Below are 19,612 nucleotides of genomic sequence, written 5' to 3'. Positions count from 1 at the left end.
ACGAAGGGTAGGAAGCGCTGGATGCTGATGTTGTGGATTGATACCTGACAGAACACCAACGATAGAAGAGCCAGCTGGCTGATTGTGCTGTATAATGAAGTAGCACATCAGTGATTGCTCCACTGACCCCTAATCTGATGATTTTAATTGTTCACAGGTCAACATAAGATAATGATTTCAGCCTTACATGATGTGACTGGAAAATTTCTGTTTATACTTGTGTGTGAATGTTGTGACAGAAGCAGATTTGCTGGTGACACCAGATCTAAACATAGGCGTCTAATCAACATCAGGGATGTGCCTGTCTAGTCGAGTAAACAAATGATTTGTATTTGCCATATGTTGTATAAGCTATATTGCAGCCCCCCACCACTGGAGCTACTGCCATCATGCTATAATGCCCTACTCGGATGTAAACAGACGGTTGACTGCTGGCATCTCATTACACAGCTTGTTTTGGCAGTATATGGATTTAGCAAACGGAGATAAAGTCCTCTGTATGCTATGTCTGATTAGAGTGGCATATAATCACTTGACCAGAGCAATGTGTAACAGCACAGACATGTGGTAATTAACCTGCACAGAGGACCAAAAGCTGGTGGTGCTAGCTCTGCTATCTTTAGCCACATCCAGCAAGCCATTTGACATCATTCACCCAAAGAAAAATGTTGCTCAATTTTTATGAAGGTAAATGTGTTGCAAAATGCACAAGCTTGTAGACTTGATGTGAGAAACTGCAGAATACAATTTGAGAACTTGTGGATCAAAAATCTGAACTTGTATGTTTCATTTTCCACTTGTAAAAAAAATCCCACACATGTGAATTGTATTTTCGGGTGAGGGGTTAACCAATCAGAAATCAGAAGTACTGTTCTGCTCTGCTGTCCTCCTCCTGTTTAGCATCGGCTGGGCTCCGCTTTATGGCTGGCTATGGCTCACCAACCCGGGGTAAGTTTATTACAAAAGCTACGTTTTTGTAGATTGGCACTATGATTGAGCAGTCAATAAACTGACGCCACCATAACTTTACATTTTTAATAACGTAATAATAAAATTAAAAATGTAAAGTTATGGTGGAGTCAGTTTATTGATTGCTCAATCATAGAGCCAATCTACCAAAACGTAGCTTTTGGAATAAACTTAGCCTGGGTTGGTGAGCCATAGGGCTTTGTCTTCTGATTTCTGATTGGTTAACCCCTCACCCCCCTACCACCGCCCCCCTGCCACCGCCCCTACCCCCCCACAGCTACAAGTGGAAATTTGTTTTGCAACACATTAACGCAAGAACTGTTGCAAAAGTCAAGCGCGCAGATTTGTCACATTGCAATGCGAGAAGCTCATTTGTGAAGTTACAGGGACCTATTCCAGAGGTTGTAATCACTGAGTTGTGGTTGTGAATATCAATCTACACGTGTGAATATTTTTTGTGACTTCACATTCAGAACACGGTTGTATGAAATTTTGTACAAGTGAAAAATTTCAAGATACTATTTCAGATTTTTTCCACAAGCTCCGATGTAGTTATTTCTTTCTGTAACTTCAAATTCAGCTCACATGAGTGTGAATTATTTGTACAAGTGAAAAATTAAACATACAAATTCAGATTTTTGATCCATAAGTTCTCAAATCGTATTCTGCAGGTTCTCACATGAAGTCTACAAGCTGGTGCATTTTGCTACATATTTACTTTCATACATTTTGACCATTTTAGTGACAAGGACATTAGTGACCTCAGAACATCCTAATTCAACATCTTCAAATAGATGTTGCAAAAGCTTTCATTGTCTACCCAGTTTGAACCCCTTTTTAACAGTGACCATTGAAATATTTTATACCATTTTCCACAGAAAAACACTCTCTGGGTTACAATGACCGCAATCAAGAATCTTTGTGATTACTTTCACCGCCATATTCATGTATTTGGTTAGTAGATGTGTGAAAAGTGCGATAATGTAACCCTATGATCATGAACTATGGGTTGAGGCTGAAAGACTGAGAATGCAGCTACAATGAAATGAAAAGATTTTCATTTGTAGGGTGGCCGGGCTCAGCCTCAGAGATAGGGTGATTGAGCTCAGCCATTACTTCTTTGGATCAAAAGGAGCCCAAGAGTGCACATGCACTTTGGAGGGGTTGATGGAACAGGGTTGCTAAGCACTTCCACTATAGTCGTCAGTCATGGAGAGTGGTTTACACCTTCTCTACACCCCTTAACCCTCAAAGACAGAGACGGCCGCCGGGGGCCACAAATAGCTCTTCTTCTTAAATGTTTAATAACTTTTGAACCGCTGATCCTATCAACAAGCTTTAAAAACTCAGTTACAGCGGACATTTTCAGCTGTCCATTGAGATTTGTCTCATTTGCATATTCAGCGGCTGCGTGGTGACCGTGATGACCGTGATGACGCCATCACATTTTGCAGCATTGATTTGTCAGGGAAACCTATGTAGTTTCTTCCTCTGAGCCAATTGGCAATGGGTGTAGATGCTTAGTCCCACCCCTGTGTATCGATTCGTTCAAAATGTAAATGTCCAGGATGTGTTTCGCCATGACAACCTTCTACTCCACCAATAAACATGTTTTTTGGGGGAAATTTGAATGTAAAGAGCGGAAAACAAGACGGAGAATCCGTATACAAAACCGGACAGCAAAATCGAACAGATTTGCACGTTATTTGAACTAACTCAACACAAAATAAAAATGACAACACGAAGGTACACAACAGAAGAGGCACTATGTCTAATTTTATCAAATTTTGCCGAGGAGTCATCTGATTCTGACGCAGACACAGCTGGGGCAGAGAGGAGTACAGCTGGGGCAGAGAGGAGTGCAGCAGCTGCATCGATCGAATGTATTTATCTGAAAAGGCCCTTTTACCTCTGTGTCCTAATTTAGCATATAATAACATCTCTACTTACTCTAAGACCTTTTTGGACACATCCACAGGGTCAGTAAATGAAACATAAGAATACACCTGCTTTTTCCACTAAAAACATCATAGAAAATACTATAACAAATGGCTGTAACTTGCTCAGTAAAGGTTTGATAGTGACAAAAATTTATTTGGAAGTCTAAAATACCTAAGTACAACTTTCTAACAAAACAAAACAAAACTTCCTGATGTTCTGTCTGAGTTCACAGTAAAAAATGACCTAAATTTCCAGACGATTTTTAAAAAACTTAAGTATTTTCATCCATTATCAGACAAAACTAAAGTAAAACTGGTGCTTTAAATGCAGCACAGTGAAAGATAAGGTTCTCCTGAATAAAATGATGTATGGCACTTGATGCTGAGTGCTTCAATAGGTTAGAAAAACAAGAAAAATACAGGAGAGTCTGGCGCCCCCAAAAATGGTCTAGGTCTTTAAGGGTTAATAGGAATAATGTAAATGTAACAAAATAAATCTCCCTTGAATCAAAAAGGTAGTAAGTTGTTGATAACATGCCAATGGCAGACGCTAGGGGGCTCTGAAATAATCCGGTCATCACTAAGCTGCAGTCATCTTTTGTTCACACTATATCCCCCAGCTTCTCAGAGTCCAATAAATGTTTGGAAGATGGTGTTATCTTAAATCTCAGACAAAACCTTCTTCGTTAAAACCCCTGATGAGGTCTCAAGTTCACAAGCTCTTTTAAAACCCTTCATCCGTCACAGATGAAGGGTTTAAGACTGCAATACAGACATGCTGACACTTCATTAATCTAGTGTTTTCTGTTTTAATCTAACTACAGATAAAACAGAAACTCACATATCTGGAGAATCTTTTGTTTGACATGTGCATAGGAGTAGTGTTAACATCAACATTAGTTGTGACTGATATTGAGTGCATCTGTTGCTTAATGTATTCTGAAGTGCAAAGAAGAAATTATGAGGATTTACTTGTTTTCTTTGCAGTCTTGTTTGACAAAGCAGCCTTAAGTGATGTGTGTGTGTTTCACCTCAAACTGCCCTGAACAGGTGTTTCCTTTTTTTTTTTTTTCCACAGCAAGACTTCTTCGAGAGGCTGTATGTCATGTACACCATTGGCTACGCTGTGTCCTTCAGCTCTCTGCTGGTTGCAATCTTCATCATTGGATCCTTCAGGTAAGAGAGGGGTCACTGATACTTATACTGGTTTTCCTTTGTAATAAACTGAAACTTAATAGTACAAACTCAGCCTTTCGAAACAGAACTACTCAGATCATTAAGATAGCTCCTCAGGTTGTGTCTGGATAATCACACCAGGCTTGTCAGCTGCACTCAGTTGCTATAAATTCTCAGTGTTAGCTGTCGGAAGATGTTACCATGATATGAATGATAATTTCCTTCAGTTAAACACAAAAAAAACTGAGGTCCTCATAATTGCCTCCGACAGCAATGCAGCCAATTACCGATTACTTGGGCTCTCTTTCTACCTCTGTAAAAAAGTCTCTCAGAAATCTTGTTGTTACTTTTGATCATGGATTTTTTTTCGACTAACACGTTAAATCAATAACCCCGTCATGCTTCTTCCACCTAGGAAATATAGGTACAATTAAATCCCTGGGCTCACACACAGAGCTAGAGATGCTGGTTAATGCTTTCATTTCCTCACAGCTCGGCTATGGCAATTCTCTCTTCACTGACCACAATTAATTCAAAACACTGCTGCAAGACTGTTAACCAGGTCCAGTAAAACATCCCACATCACCCCCATCCTATTCCCCTTACATTGGCTCCCAATCAAATCCAGAATACAGTTTAAGATCCTCATATTAACAAATAAAGCAATCCATCATCAAGCACCCTCATATATCTCCGACCTGCTCGATCCTTACATCCCCAGTAGACCCCTCAGATCCTCAGACTGTGCCTTTAAGCATGTGGCTGCAACCCTCTTGAACAGTCTTCCGCCCTAAGGGAGCTGTGCTGATTCCACTGAATTTTTTAAAAAGCACCTTAAGACTCACATGGTTGTCATGGCTTTTGAGCATCTTATGTAATGTGTTGTTATTTTGTCTGCTTGCATTATTGTCTTATTTAATGCACATTGTATTTTCCTTGTCGATTTTGAAACTCTGTGAAGCACCATGTGACTATGCTCCGTGAAAGGTGCTATACCAGAGGCCCTCAATATCTATATCAAATCTCTATTTGTGGCCCCCGAACTGTTATTCCTTCACTCTGTGTTTTGGTCTGGTCACCTCGTGTTTACCGAGACTTGTCTCCATGTCAATGATACGCAGACAGGCTGTTACTGAGTCACTCAGAGTTCACTGCTGCGAGTGCAATTTTTAACCTTCACTTTCGTTTATGGAGCAGTTCGCATATTGGCACTTTGCCAGCTGTAGGACCCTAGAATGCACGAAAACGGTGTGTTCTGCATTCACTCACCCTCCAACCACCACAAGCCCCATGTGATTAATATGGCAGGAGACTATAGCTTTGATGAAGATTTCCAATTTGAAACGGCATTATAAGACGAAGCATAGGAATTTTGAAGAGACTTCCTAAAAATTCAGAGGTAAGAACTACAAAATAAATGCAATAATCATCATACCAAGCTGCAAGCAGGACTCTTGACTAGGGATGAGCCCGACTAAGGATTTGCTTAGTTGAATCTGATTCATCAGATTCTGCCCATAGTCGACTAATAGTGGAATGTTTGTTGTTTTTCCTTATTGACCCAAAGTCTGCATGACGGTGACCGCATGACAATATTACACATAACCATTTACAATTAAGAGACTCATAGCTTAAAGTAAAAGGGACAACAGAATATTATAAGTCACGGAGTCAGAGCTCGGAGCTTGTTCAGCCCATAGACTGTATAAAATACAACTCAACCCCTCCTCTGTTTTTCATTACCTGCACACATGTGTGCTAACAAGGAGCTTAGGAGGGAGGCATGCTAGTTGTAGGCTGTCTTAATAAACACAAAGGTCGGTTTTACTCCCCACGTCTGCAGATTTGAAGATCTAGTGGATGATTTTTATTTGTCATGGATAAGTGCTAGCGCTAATTAGCATAGCCACATAGCTACATGTTCATAGCTGTAGCTGTAGCTGTGTACCAAGACACACGTCGACATACTGACAAATAAAACAACAAGAAACACTAAATCTGTGACCAATCGTTCAGAAAGGTCCCGCTGCCTTTCTGGCAGAGGTCGGTTTTACTCCCCACGTCTGCAGATTTGAAGATCTAGTGGATGATTTTTATTTATCATGGATAAGTGCTAGCGCTAGCTAGCATAGCCACATAGCTGTGTACCAAGACACACGTCGACATACTGATAAATAAAACAACAAGAAACACTAAATCTGTGACCAATCCTTCAGAAAGGTCCTGCTGCAGGCGCCTCTCCATCAGGATCAGATTCTGGATCAGATTCGGAGGGTTGAAGTAACGCGATCTCTGAGCAGCCGTGTATATTCAGCCAACATGTAAACATTAGATCAACGTGCTGGAGAGCCGAGGCCACACCCACTTCCTGAGGGGGCGTGGTCAGAGGGAAAACAGGGGCTGTTTCCGAAATCGCCTACTATACTAGCAGTACGTACTGATTTGTCCAAAATTCAGTATGTAGTAAGTAGTATGTGAACAAGAGCAAAATCTGCAGTACGCCAAAACTCCCTGGATGTCTACTGATTCGGGAAAATATCTCAGTGTGCATCGGACCAGTCTGCCTCGCGTACTGTTTCCCATAATGCACAGCGCTCGTTCTGCTTTTTCTTTTTCCTCATTTTTTGACGGGAGGAAATCCGTTTTTGGGTGCTGTGAAAGTTATTAAATTACATATAAACCACTTCCTAACTTTTTAAATCATAAATGGATGCTAAATAAGCTTTTTATTTATCGGCTTCGCCGTTGTTTACTTCCGCTTTCCGAAACCGGAAATCCAGCGAAGTCTGGCTCAGCATGCTGCATGACAGATCGGACAGAACAGTCATACTACATACTAAATTCAAATGCAGTATGTAGTAGGCAATACCTACTGCCTACTACATTAGTAAGTAGTATGTAGCAGGCCGTTTCGGAAACAGCCAGAGTGTTCTGAGGAGGACTGAAGAAGAGGGGTTTTTCAGGCAGACCAAAATCTGATTTCAAAGTGTTTTTTTGAGCATAAACTTTAAAGACATGTTTTGGGGACCTCTTAGACCAATATATATTGATGAAAAAAGCGTGATATGTCACCTTTAAAGCACATCTCATGAAGTTGGATTGCTTTATATCTGGTGTTAGGACTTTTGGAAAGTGAAAGTAGGTGTATACTTCATGGCTGAGGACAGCTGCCACCCACAACTACATTGCCAATGGGATTTAAGATGGAGAGACACAGTGATCATCTGGATCAAAGTGGCCCAAAAGAAGGCCAAGTTATTCATCAACTGAGGCAAAGTTATGATGCTGATTTTAGGATAATGATTATCAATGCTGCAGGATTATCAAACAACTGTCAAGCAACTAAAAAATTTGGTGTCACAGAGTGTAATGTCTAAAAATGCTAACAGTCACAGAACATTTTGCTTTAAAGTGATTCTTCTTTGATAACTGTTTTCTCAAAAAACAACAACAAAAAACCCATCATAATTCTGCCTTGGATCCACATGCCCTATACTTCTGTGCTTTTTTGTTGACTGTGTCTCTTCATCTTTCATCCTCCTGGCACAGCAGCAGTGAGTGACAGCTGGTCTCAGCGATGAGCGTTTCAACAGTAACATGTGAAGAGAATGACTTTGAACAGCCAGAATGGCAGCTTATGACAGAGATACAACTCACCTGCTTCTTAGCCTCCACAACAACACCATTCTTAATGCCAACTACAATGTAAGCTCAATGTCTGTTGGCCAACATGTGGCACCAAGCTGTTTCTGTATTTCCTACGTTCAGAGCCGGGGCTGTCTCATGTACACACAGAACAGGCGGTCGGCAATCCAAGCAAATATAAATCTAGGTTAAGATACAGATTTGTTTCCTCTTTAGGTTTTTACTTTACTTTTAATTACCCTTAAAATATGAATGTAATTAAAATATAATAGTCAATAATAAAAAAAATTGCATGCATTGAAACAGTCACAGAGAAAAGCAAAGTTAGTTCTTAAACAAACACTGCTGTGATCGTTAAGGCTGTGGGTGGGAGCCAGATGCATTTTTTTGTACTTAATGAAAGTATTTGACAATATCTAAGGTTGCTTTGTGACCTTGCATGAGGGGGTTTGTTTTCATGGCTTTAGAAAGTCTGTATGAAAGACCGGCAAAGCCCACTTAAATGTCCTGGACTGGATCTATAGAGCCCACAGAAGTCACAACTTAGAGGATAGAGAAGCCAGCACGAGTGTCAGTAAAAGCAATTAAAGCTGGGGTTGGTAATCAGATTTAGATCCACTTTTTGTTATACTGGTTAAAATGATCTTTATGTCCTGATGGCAATCAATACATAATGTGTTCTTAAAAAAGAGTGAAGAAAAGCTGCTATCTACAGCCGGAGTAAACCTGGGAAAACACCAACCAATCAGCCTTTTTTGGGTGCCAAAATTTTAAACCATTCAAATCCCGTCCTGACTTTCTGCCCGCCTCCTGTGCGTACATTTTCCCAGCGTTCACTCCTCCGAGTCCCCGTCCCCAGCCTCTGCTTCCCCTGACTCTACTGACAGCCCCTCTCGCTCGACCTCGGGCCTGTCCCCTCTGACCCGATGAGGTGCTTTGCTCAGGACTGTAGTCTGGATCAGAGTCTAAAAAGCTCTCACCACGGGGGCTCTGACAAGCAGAAAAATGAATGACATTCAGTAAGTCCTACAGAAAATGTAGATGTACTGTAGCGTCCGTCCGGACGCTGTCGGGATGACGAGCCGATTCGTGAACACGTTGAGTTTTAATAACCGGTCACTGTCAGCCGTTACCACGACAACCAACAAAACAACAATCAATGTTTGAATGAATGAAGAACTTCTCCTCTTGTCTCTCCTCTCTCCCGCTCACACACTCTACACCTCTCCTGATGCCTTCACTGACTGTCAACACTGTAGGAATTAAGAACATCTACACTGAACACGTTTAAAAAACAGTAGAGCTGTTACAGTATTATATATGTGTTATAACTTTTCTCCTGATATCGTGTCACTGGTACAACTGGATAATGCTAGAATGACAGTTGTGAGTACTAACAGCAGCCATGTTTATTTGTGTTTTTAACTTTCATTATGATAATGTTATTGTGAGGACCGGTTTTGAATCAGTCACCATCATATGGTCGCAAGTCAGCGGCGCTCGTGCATGTGAGGGGAGGAGGGGAGGGGTTAGACGGAGTCCTGAGGAAATGCTACATTCAAATTCATGCTAGTTTTCCGAGACTACCAACCCCAGCTTTAAAGTGTTTTATACAAAACCACAACTGCATTAAATAAATGATTAGCTATAATTTTTTACACCATAATCACAGACATTTAAACCTCTTTAAGCTGCTCACTTAGCTGCCCTGGGGAGCAAGTGTTGTTTGCTGTTTGGAGCACAACAGCCCAGAGATCAGCTTTGAAAGGAATTATGAGTGAAATCTGGAATCAGTACAAACGTATTTCCGGCTATTTCAGCTGTAAATGGGGCACAAAAGGTTTTCCTTTCTTTGTAAAGGCATGTGTGCAAAGCAAGGGGAACATCTGAGTGAATATTGTGACAGTGTTCTAGGAATATTTTTCTGAAGGGAGTATTAAAACACCTGCAGTTGTTTCAAGTCAATGCAGAACAGATTTAAATTTAGTAGCTATCAAGGTGTCCATGGAGATAAACATTATGAAAAGGGACTCTTTCATAAACTGAAAGACATATGTTATTCACAAATTTGAATGTGCTCAGTATAATGTGTTTTATGTTGGAAAAACTACATGCAGACTACAAGATAGACTCTCAGAGCACAAATATGCCACAAGAACTAAAGTTAGGACCATCCTATGGAGAGACATTTCAAAGGAAAGCACAACGGTAACCTCTCTATCCTGAGAGCTACAGCCATAGATCACATCCAAGAATCAATACGTAAAGAAGATAGGATCAAAACACTCAATCAATGTGAATGTTTTTGGATTATAAAATAAAATAAAAATAAAATTATAAAAAAGAGCGACCCACTACCCTGGCTTTGTTGAGGATTTAGGTCTGACTCATTTCTGTGGGTTGCAGCCTTTTTGGTGTGTTGTTATATTTATAGGTACACACAATGTGAAACTGTGATTTTAATTGTTTTGTTCTCTATTTGTTTATATTTCCTTTTTATTGAGAAGCTGTCCACTGCTGAACTTTGAATATATCTCTTTAGAGACTGCCGCTCGTTGACCTCATGAACTTACCTGAAGGGGAGGAACTAAAATGATCTCCATCTCAGACTGCTAGACTCTAATTGCTGAATGCTTACACCTGTGGGTCACTCATCCTCTGTTTTTTTAGTTTTTTTATTTAAAGCTTTTTAACCTCTTTCAAAGACAAGGGCTCAGTTTTTTTCCTGTCTTCTGTCATTGCAGAGGATGCTATGGATAAAGAAACACTGGAAGGTGTTTTTGCTGATATTTGGTCACAAAGCCAAAGAAATGCTTTGCAGTCAAAGAAAACCGGAGCTTTGGCTGCTGGTCTACAGCGTTTACTGATACATGTAGACACTGCCGTCATGGCTCAAGGAGCAGGGAAACTCAACTTTCTGTCACTGAAGCATGCACTGACACATTTAGTGCCCGATCTACTAAAGGTTTGCGTGTATTAAAAACACGTGCAAACTTGATAGCGTGCGCAAAGCTGACGTACTAACCGGGAGCACCGAGGATTGCGTCTTTCAAATGAGCAAAATAGCACTCGCAAATCATTTAGCGTGTTTCCCTTCATGAATATGCAGAATACATGTAGATCATCAGAACGCGCAAAATACTGGGAGGAGGAGATGCAAATGTAATCATTTAGCACACGCAATGTGATTTATCAAACCTGAAGCAGATAGCGCGCGCTGTATTTGCGTCTATATTTAACACGTTTGAAAGGCAGGTGCAAACTGGCACAGCATTACGCACACATGGCTGCGGTCACTGTAAAGCTCATCTTAACATCGCTTTACAACATGTCCACAAAAGCTGGGCTTACAAGCATTACTAAATGTTTTAGTCAATCAAACCAAGAGAACAAAATAATAATAATAAAACAACACAAATTCAAAGCAGTTCAGCACCACGGATAGCGACCGCATCATTCTGACACCCACTTTAACTTTTTCAACTAATGAGAGCACAGTAGGTCACTGTATCAACAGATATAAAGTTTAGTCAAATTGGCACAGCGGCCCACATCTTCACATACAAACAAAAAATCAATATGAAGTACTCGGCCTACTCACCACTGTTTGGACGAGCCTTAAGCTCCCCAGACTTGTCCACGATGCACTGTATGTCCATTTTCTTTGATCTGTCATTCTCAATAGATAACATGACATGTCCACTCAGTCTATTCTGTCCCATCGTGCTCATCAAGGGGTTTTTAGTTAGTTTTAACTTGGAGAATGATTGCTCACTGAGCTGCGCCAGGCAGCTCTGCGTAACTCCTCATCTCGTGCTTGCAGCAGTGTGTTGGGGTGAATTGACTCAAACATGTTCCCAGTTCCATTTAAGCTGGTGAATCTTTGGGACAGTTGCTGGATGATGATATCAGGCATTAAAAACGTTCACCCGAAAGTTGCTCCCTGGGACAGTGAGGCGACTGTCTTCATCTAAGTGACGCCTAACTTTTCTAGAGCAAGAGTGGCAGACTAAGCCTCATCAAATCACTCTCTAAACTCCATCAAAACACTGATTGAGTTTTGGAGTAGAGTAGATGTGTTTATTTCATCGGCAGATCTTCTGTTTTTTCTCACATCATTCACCTTTTCACAGATGGCCTTCCAAATCGCGTTTCTAACGCTGAGATGTCTCTGCTGGAGTTCACTGATGTGTTTATTTCCCTCCTCCACTAAAACCTCCAACTCCATGGCTTCAAACTTCATTTATCCTCTTCGGTGTCCCTCACAAATCCCTCCATAAACTTCAACTGGTCCAAAACTTTGCAGCCCGCATCATCACTAGAACCCCCTCCTTTCACCACATCACCCCGTCCTCCAGCAGCTCCACTGGCTACCGGTCAAACTCAGAATCAATTTCAAAATCCTCCTTTACACATTCAAGGCCGTCCACAACCTCTCCCCCCCCCGTATCTCTCTGATCTCCTCCACATTGTCACCCCCTCTCGCTCCCTCAGGTCTTCCTCCTCCCTCCACCTCTCTGTGCCCCCCGCCGTCTCAGCACCATGGGGAGCAGAGCTTTCAGTCGCTCTGCTCCCCAACTCTGGAACTCACTCCCACCAGACATCCGTAACATTGACTCACTACCCCTATTCAAATCAAAACTCAAAACCCATCTGTTTCAAACTGCATTCCCCGCTTAATTTCCACTGCTTCATTTTTAACTTGGTGTTACTTTGCTTGTTGTTTTTATTTATCTTATCGTGTTCTTTTATTTATTGTGTTTTTTATCTGTCTGTAAAGCGACCTTGAGTGCTTTGAAAGGCGCTTCTAAATAAAATGTATTATTATTATTATTATTATCGCTTAAGACCACTCTGCTCTCTCAAACTCTCTATGGTGACAGCCGATAGCACACGCAAAATCCTCATTAAAATAGGGCGGTCCACACCACTTTTGCACTCATTATCATTTGTGCATGCAGTCTTAGTAGATCACCTGCAACACGCCCAGAAATAACACGTGCAAAATTATTATTTGCATACGCAAATTAGCGCTCGTTATTTGGGATCTTAGTAGATCAGGCCCTTAGTGCACACTCTATTACATCCACTAATAACACTGATGGGACATCTAAAGTACCTCAAATGTTCCAGAATTCTCTTCAATAAGGGATTCCATTAATATTGTGAGTTTAATAGACATCACATTTTGTGAAATGGAAGTAGAAAGTTTAGTGAGAAGCATGTAACTTCCCTGATAGAAAGTCACTACGTTAATCAGAGCTGCGTATATACCAAGAAAAACTTCAAATGGATCCTATTTTCTGGAACAGTGGGATAAATTTCAAAGAGACATGAAATAGCTCATAGTGAAGAGCGGTTCCCTTATCTTTGATTTGGTCTCCATAACAGCCAATGTCAGCTCGTCCTTCTCTCCATGCCTCGGGTACTTCTCTGTACAGATACAGTCTCAGTAAACAGTGTGCGGCACCCAGTAATACGCTTTTTTTTATGGTAATATGGTATATGGTATGTTAACCTCATCAAACCACAGCTTATGAAAAATGTATTAAAATGAGAAGCGCTGACATATTGTGGTTATCTCTGTAGCATAATGAGCTCAAGGAAATATGGTTTGTGTGTTATGGGTATAAATATATACACACATAAATACATTTCACTTAAGTTTTTATTCAGAAACTTGAAATAAACATGCTAACATCTCTTCCATCTCTAGTGATTTATTGAAAGCAATTTCAGGATAAGCCTGTCATATCGCTTTATGTTCAGTAAGTGACATGAAGCTATGTTTTATGTATGCTGTGCCCTTTGGACGGCCCCAAGAGTGGTATACACATTAAACAGTTGAACGGAATTGGCTGTCAAGTCCCTGTTATTGGTAAAAGAATGAGACATGAGCTAGGCAAGGCAAGGCAAGGCAAGGCAAGGCAAGGCAAGGCAACTTTATTTGTATAGCGCATTTCATACACGAGGGCAACTCAATGTGCTTTACATTAAAACATTAAAAGCATTGGAGGCATTCAGACAGGCATAAAATAACACAATTAAAATGACAAATATGATAAAACAGAAAAGAAAAGGAAAATTAGAAATATATTAAAAATTACATTAAAATTTTAATTTAAAGTGGGTTAAAATAATCTAAGATAGGAAGGCAGTGGCAAATAAAAAAGTCTTAGTCTTTGATTTAAAAGAGGTGAGAGTTGGAGCAGACCTACAGCTTTCAGGGAGTGTGTTCCAGATATATGGTGCATAATGACTAAACGCTGCTTCACCATGTTTCCTTCTGACTCAGGGACTGAAAGCAGACCAGTACCTGATGACCTCAGAGGTCGAGGTGGTTCATAAAGTAGTAGCAGATCAGCAATGTATTTTGGGCCTAAACCATTCAGTGCTTTATAAACCATCAGCAGGATTTTAAAGTCTATTCTCTGACAGACAGGAAGCCAGTGTAGAGATCTAAGAACTGGAGTAATGTGGTCTACTTTTTTGGTCCTTGTTAGGACTCGAGCAGCAGCATTCTGTATGAGCTGCAGCCGTCTGATGGACTTTTTAGGGAGTCCTGTAAAGACCCCGTTACAGTAGTCTAGTCTGCTAAAGATAAATGCATGGACGAGTTTTTCTGCATCCTGCTGAGACATAAGTCCTTTAATCCTTGATATATTCTTAAGGTGATAATAGGCTGACTTTGTAATTGTCTTAATGTGGCTGCTGAAATTAAGGTCTGAGTCTATGACTACACCAAGGTTTCTGGCTTGGTTTGAACATTTCATCATTGCAGATTGGAGCTGAGCAGTAACCTTTAACCTTTCTTCCTTGGCTCCAAAAACACTCATTTCAGTTGGGATTTAAATGAACTGTCTGCCTCTTGATAGACAGATGAATTCCCCTCTCTTCAACAATAAAACGGCTCTCTGAGGGTTTAATTACAGCAAAGGCTGACCTGCAGAACAGTGTGTTGTTGTTGTTGTTGTTGTTGTACAAAACTGTTTAGCTGCATGGCTGGATACCATTTCTAGTGTACAGTGTGCATCTTATCAAGACGCCCCCATGAAGGCATCCCCAGGGCCTGTGGAGAAGCATCCTTGTACAGTATGGAATAATACCTGACCTTGAAACCAGGCTCAACTTCAATTAATGTGACTCGTGTGCTTTCTAACCCTCCATATTAATTACTCTAGACTTTCTCTTTGCTCTTATTTGTTAAATTAAAACAATGCATGCTTTTGTGCTTTCACTACAGGCGTCTTCACTGCACCAGAAACTACATCCACATGCACCTCTTTGTTTCCTTCATGTTACGCGCAGTCAGCATCTTTGTTAAGGACAAAGTCGTCCATTCCAGCGCTGGATTGCAGGACTTTGATTCGGCTTTGTTGGACAACTTAAAAACTGTCAGCATGGCACCCCTGGACAAGTCTCAATATGTAAGTATCAGTTATTCAATCCCCTGTCTTACTGTCAGACTTGTCTGGCTTTCATTCAAACAGAACAGAGTTATTGGTTGTGTCCTCAAAGTGCACATGGTGGCATTAATGGCTGTTGGCTTGTTTGTCCTCTCAGTCTTTAATGTGAGTATCAAAGGAGCTGCTCAAAGCCTCCACAGTCTCATGCAGGGGGTGAGAGGGGTAGTCTGTGATAGATACCAATATGGAAAAAAATAAAAGTGGTTGACAATGGGATGGTAAAATTGATTTATCTATAAACAAAAACTCATTGTCATTAATGGACCTGGGTTTCCTTTAAGTGAGCCTCAAGTACTTAAAAGTAATTAAGGTAATTATCATGCATATAATTATAAATGCACTGGGTTATGTAACTCTGTTTTACTGCAGTGGACAAAGTGGTTTGCGATATATTTTCTCATTCACCCTTTATACCAACCCACTTTGGGTTGGCCTGCTAAGTAAGGTTTTCAAACACAAAGTAAAGAGACACAGGTACAGGCTATAAGAAGAAGAATTGCAACACAAATAAAGGGAAACAAAACAGTTATGTCTGTAATGGAAACAAGATGTATCAGGACAGTGAGAGGCACAAAAAACACATCCACACAAGAAGCAACGCCGAGGACAACTGATTACATCCCATTATAAACATCAATTTTTACAGCAAAGCATGTGTACTGGTACAAGAAACTGTTTTGGTCTTCATACTTTATTTCTTTATCTGTGCAACCATACAAGGCTTCATCATTTTTATTAGCCCGTCCATTTTGAGTTGTGCATTATAAGTCATACTTTGTGGCTGACACGTCTGACGGAAGGTCATGTTGTAGCTGTTTACTGGACGGCAAAGACTATGGTCTCAACTTTACTTCTTTGCCTGTTTCTAGATCAGTCAAAAGTTAGTTGAAGTCAGGATTTCCAATATGGCAACTACTGTCTTTGAGCTCATCAAAAGCAATTGGGTGACATCACAGAGGCCCTCTCCCAAACCAATCCGTCCCCACTTCACCTTTGTGTAAATTCTCCTCACAATATGAGAAATAGCCCTTGTCTTCTTTGGTGGTATTGAGAAACACATCCAATCCAAAGAGGGCAGGTGCTGAGTCCAGTGTCACTGAAAGCAAACAAAGAAACAGACGGGGCGGCTGTGGCTCTGTGGGTAGAGTCGGGCGTCTTACCATCGGAAGGTTGGCGGTTCGATCCCAGCTCCGGCAGTCACATGTCGAAGTGTCCTTGAGCAAGACATTGAACCCCAAATTGCTCCTGCTGTTGTTCAGCGAATGTGAACGTGTGTGAATGTGTACGAATGAGATCAGCTAATACTGATGGTCCCTTTCATTAGAAGCCTCTGCCATCAGTGAGTGAATGGGTATGAATGGGTGAATGCAATGAGTAGTATGTAAAAGCGCTTTGACTGGTCAGACAGACTAGAAGTCCATTTACCATTTACGTTGCACGTGCTCCATTCGACGTGCAGAGTCCCTCTCTACTTTCAAAAGACAGCTAAAGACCCAGCTCTTTAGGAAGCACTATGCACTTAGCTAGCCTGACTTACCTGCACCCAAATGGACTTGAAGCACTTTGTTACCTGTACTGATCTTGTTTCCTCTTGTCTATTTCTTTGCTTGTGTTGTTCTTGTTCTTGTATGTACGTCACTTTGGATAAAAGCGTCTGCTAAATGACATTGTAACATTGTAACGTGCTGCAGGGCTCCAATATTCCAGATGATCTAACTCACCAAGGTCGTGACATTTCGACATGGGCAGTCACATGCTGCACTCTCACTTGATTGATTTTGGACAAGACACACAAAAAAGTGTTCTCATGAACAGAGTAAACATGGAAAAAGATATCGTCTAAGTGAACCACAGAGAACTGTAAAGATACTTAAATTGTATATCTGATGGTAAAATGTAATCCATACAAGTGTTATTCAGAAGGGAAATAAACTGGTACATGATCCCATTACAGCTCCAAAATCAGATATAAACAACACCTATCTCCACAATTAAACATGATATATGTGCAAAGACACGTAGAGGAAATACTCTCATATAGGGTTCAACGTGTGGGCTGTGTGCCGTCTTCCAGTATGTGAAAATCATTAAAGAGGCGCCTCTTTATCCTATATGTCAGGTGTACTCTATACTGCCAGAGATTAATAAGTGGTCGACCATATGTACACAGTATTTATCATCATTAGGAGAAACCCTCATTTAAACACACCAATGTCTATTTCTGTGTTTGGACCCTGAAGTGATATTTCTTCGCCTCCTACAGGAGTGTAACAGGTTCAATACCAATATAACACAGAGATGTAACTGCATGATTCATCATGTGAAAATGTTCAACAACAGGGCTTTTGTGATCATGGATTCCTTTCACACTCGTGTTCTGCTATTCTGTCTGTAAACTGTTTTTCCTGCAGCGTGTGCATGGAAGCATATTTGTACCAAAATGAAAATGAAAAAGCAAATTTGAAAATTAAATTGCATTAACTGCTTTTTAATTTTCTAAATATGTTCCCATTATTTGACTCTTAAATAAAATTAACATTCAGTAATTCTATTTGTATTTTAATTGTAATTTTCAGCAATGTTAATTCTGTTACTGTTATGATTGTCACTAGGACTGGACCCAAATGCAGAACTCAGGCAAGCTGGATTGAGAAAATACAAGTGTTTATTTAGAGTGAACTCTGTGGTAATGGCGCCGTGGGTAACGAGTGGAGCAGTCCCTCTTTCCAGTGTCCTTCCACAGAGGGTAACTGGAGCTCAGGCAAAGGCAGACAGGTTCAGCAGCAGACAGGGAAGCGATCAGCTCGAGTGGGGGAAGCATGCACGGCAAACTCTGAATCAAGATGAAAACACACAAGGACGTCAGCTTGACACACACAAAGACAAGCAAAACAAAAAATGCTTGAGGAGCCACAAACTCAGACTACCACGGAAAACTGAAGTGGATCTGGCCACGAGTAGGAGAGAATCCGGAGTCTTTATAGGAGAGGGTTGATTATAGAGTGGCTTCACCTGGTGCTGCCTGCAGAATGGAAACCCCGCCCACATTCACCCACAAGACACAAACAAGGGGAAGAGACACAGGAGGAGGAGCAACAGACAGGGAAACGACAAAACACACACAGGGTGCATCTCAAAGCTCTAAACGTCCATCCTCGCGTCTCTTCCTCGCGTCTCTTCCTCGCGTCTTAGTCCCGCCCACCAGAGATGCGAGGAAATGAAACCAGAGGAGAGAGGAGAGAGGAGATTTGTATTTAGAGAAATGAGACGTCCTCTCCTCCGGAGCGTCACGTGAAGCAACGTCGGTTTGTGATGACGGCTTTAACAGCTGTTTGTGTCTGCACACATGTTCACTGTGATAACTCTGATCAATATAAACAGTAACAGAGCTCTGTCTCTGTGTTTACATGTTTAACACACACTTGCACATGAAGAGAATCAGCTCTCTGTTTATTCTGTCCTAAAGCATCACGGATCGATTCACCGGTAAAATGCCTCATTATTAAACTATTTATTACTTTAAGGGAAAATAGAAACCATGCAACTCTTTTCAAACCCTGTGCTCATTAATGATCCGCCTCGTATGAAACTTTTTTTTTTTTTTTTTCAAAGATCTTTTTATTTAGATTTTGACACATTACAAAAAAAAGATCAGTGCAAACAATTCAAGAAAGTGACGTTTTTGTACAAGAAACATATTAAGTAAATGAATAAAATTTAAAAAAAAAAGCCAATATGTGATAGTAACTTAAAATAAAAGATTGACAAGTACTCAAACAGGAAAATGAAGAATAGTGAAATTACAATACGATGAGTAGGTGAATATCAAAAAATTATAATAATTAAAAAAAGATAAAAGGGCAATATGTATAGAAAAAAAAACAAATGTACATCCATATATATCCAGATACACCCATATACATACATACATACATACATACATACATACATACATACATACATACATACATACATACATACATACATACATATACATACATACATACATACATGTACATACACACATGGAAATAAAAATATAATCGTACAAGAAAAAACCCCGGATAAATTAATAAATAAACAAACAAACAAAAAAAATAATAATAATAAAAGGAATGAAAGTACCAAAAACAAGTTAAGAAGTAGAATATACAAAACAAACAAAAACAAACAAACACACAAGCAAACAAACAAAAAAAAAACACCACATATGGCAATGTCAAATAGGAACAACTGAACATGTTCTTCATTGAAAATAGTTGTTGTGCTCTCGAAGGGACTCAAGGCCTCAAAGTATCAAGTAAAAAAACAGTCTATGAGGAAGTAAAATTAAGAAAAGATCTCAAGAATTACAACCAGCTTCATTGAGGTGCGTCTTTGAACTGCAGGGTTTTTACTAGGTCAAAGAGAGGCTGC

At 40.4% G+C, this 19,612-nt stretch overlaps 1 protein-coding gene across 1 annotated transcript in view; it reads left to right on the top strand.

The window, feature by feature from the left end:
* The window catches only part of pth2ra (parathyroid hormone 2 receptor a), a 401,963-nt gene that overhangs the window by 270,405 nt on the left and 111,946 nt on the right, over window positions 1–19,612 (top strand). Inside the window, exons 5-6 of the mRNA XM_034693914.1 lie at window positions 3,988–4,085; window positions 14,974–15,157. Of these exons, the coding sequence (XP_034549805.1) occupies window positions 3,988–4,085; window positions 14,974–15,157 (282 nt within the window). The remainder of the gene's footprint in view (window positions 1–3,987; window positions 4,086–14,973; window positions 15,158–19,612) is intronic.

The sequence above is a fragment of the Notolabrus celidotus genome, chromosome 10 (genome assembly GCF_009762535.1).
Source record: "Notolabrus celidotus isolate fNotCel1 chromosome 10, fNotCel1.pri, whole genome shotgun sequence".
In the NCBI taxonomy this organism is placed as follows: Eukaryota; Metazoa; Chordata; class Actinopteri; order Labriformes; family Labridae; genus Notolabrus; species Notolabrus celidotus.
The sequence above is the reverse complement of the archived record's forward strand: the minus strand, read 5'-3'. Positions and strand labels throughout refer to the sequence as shown.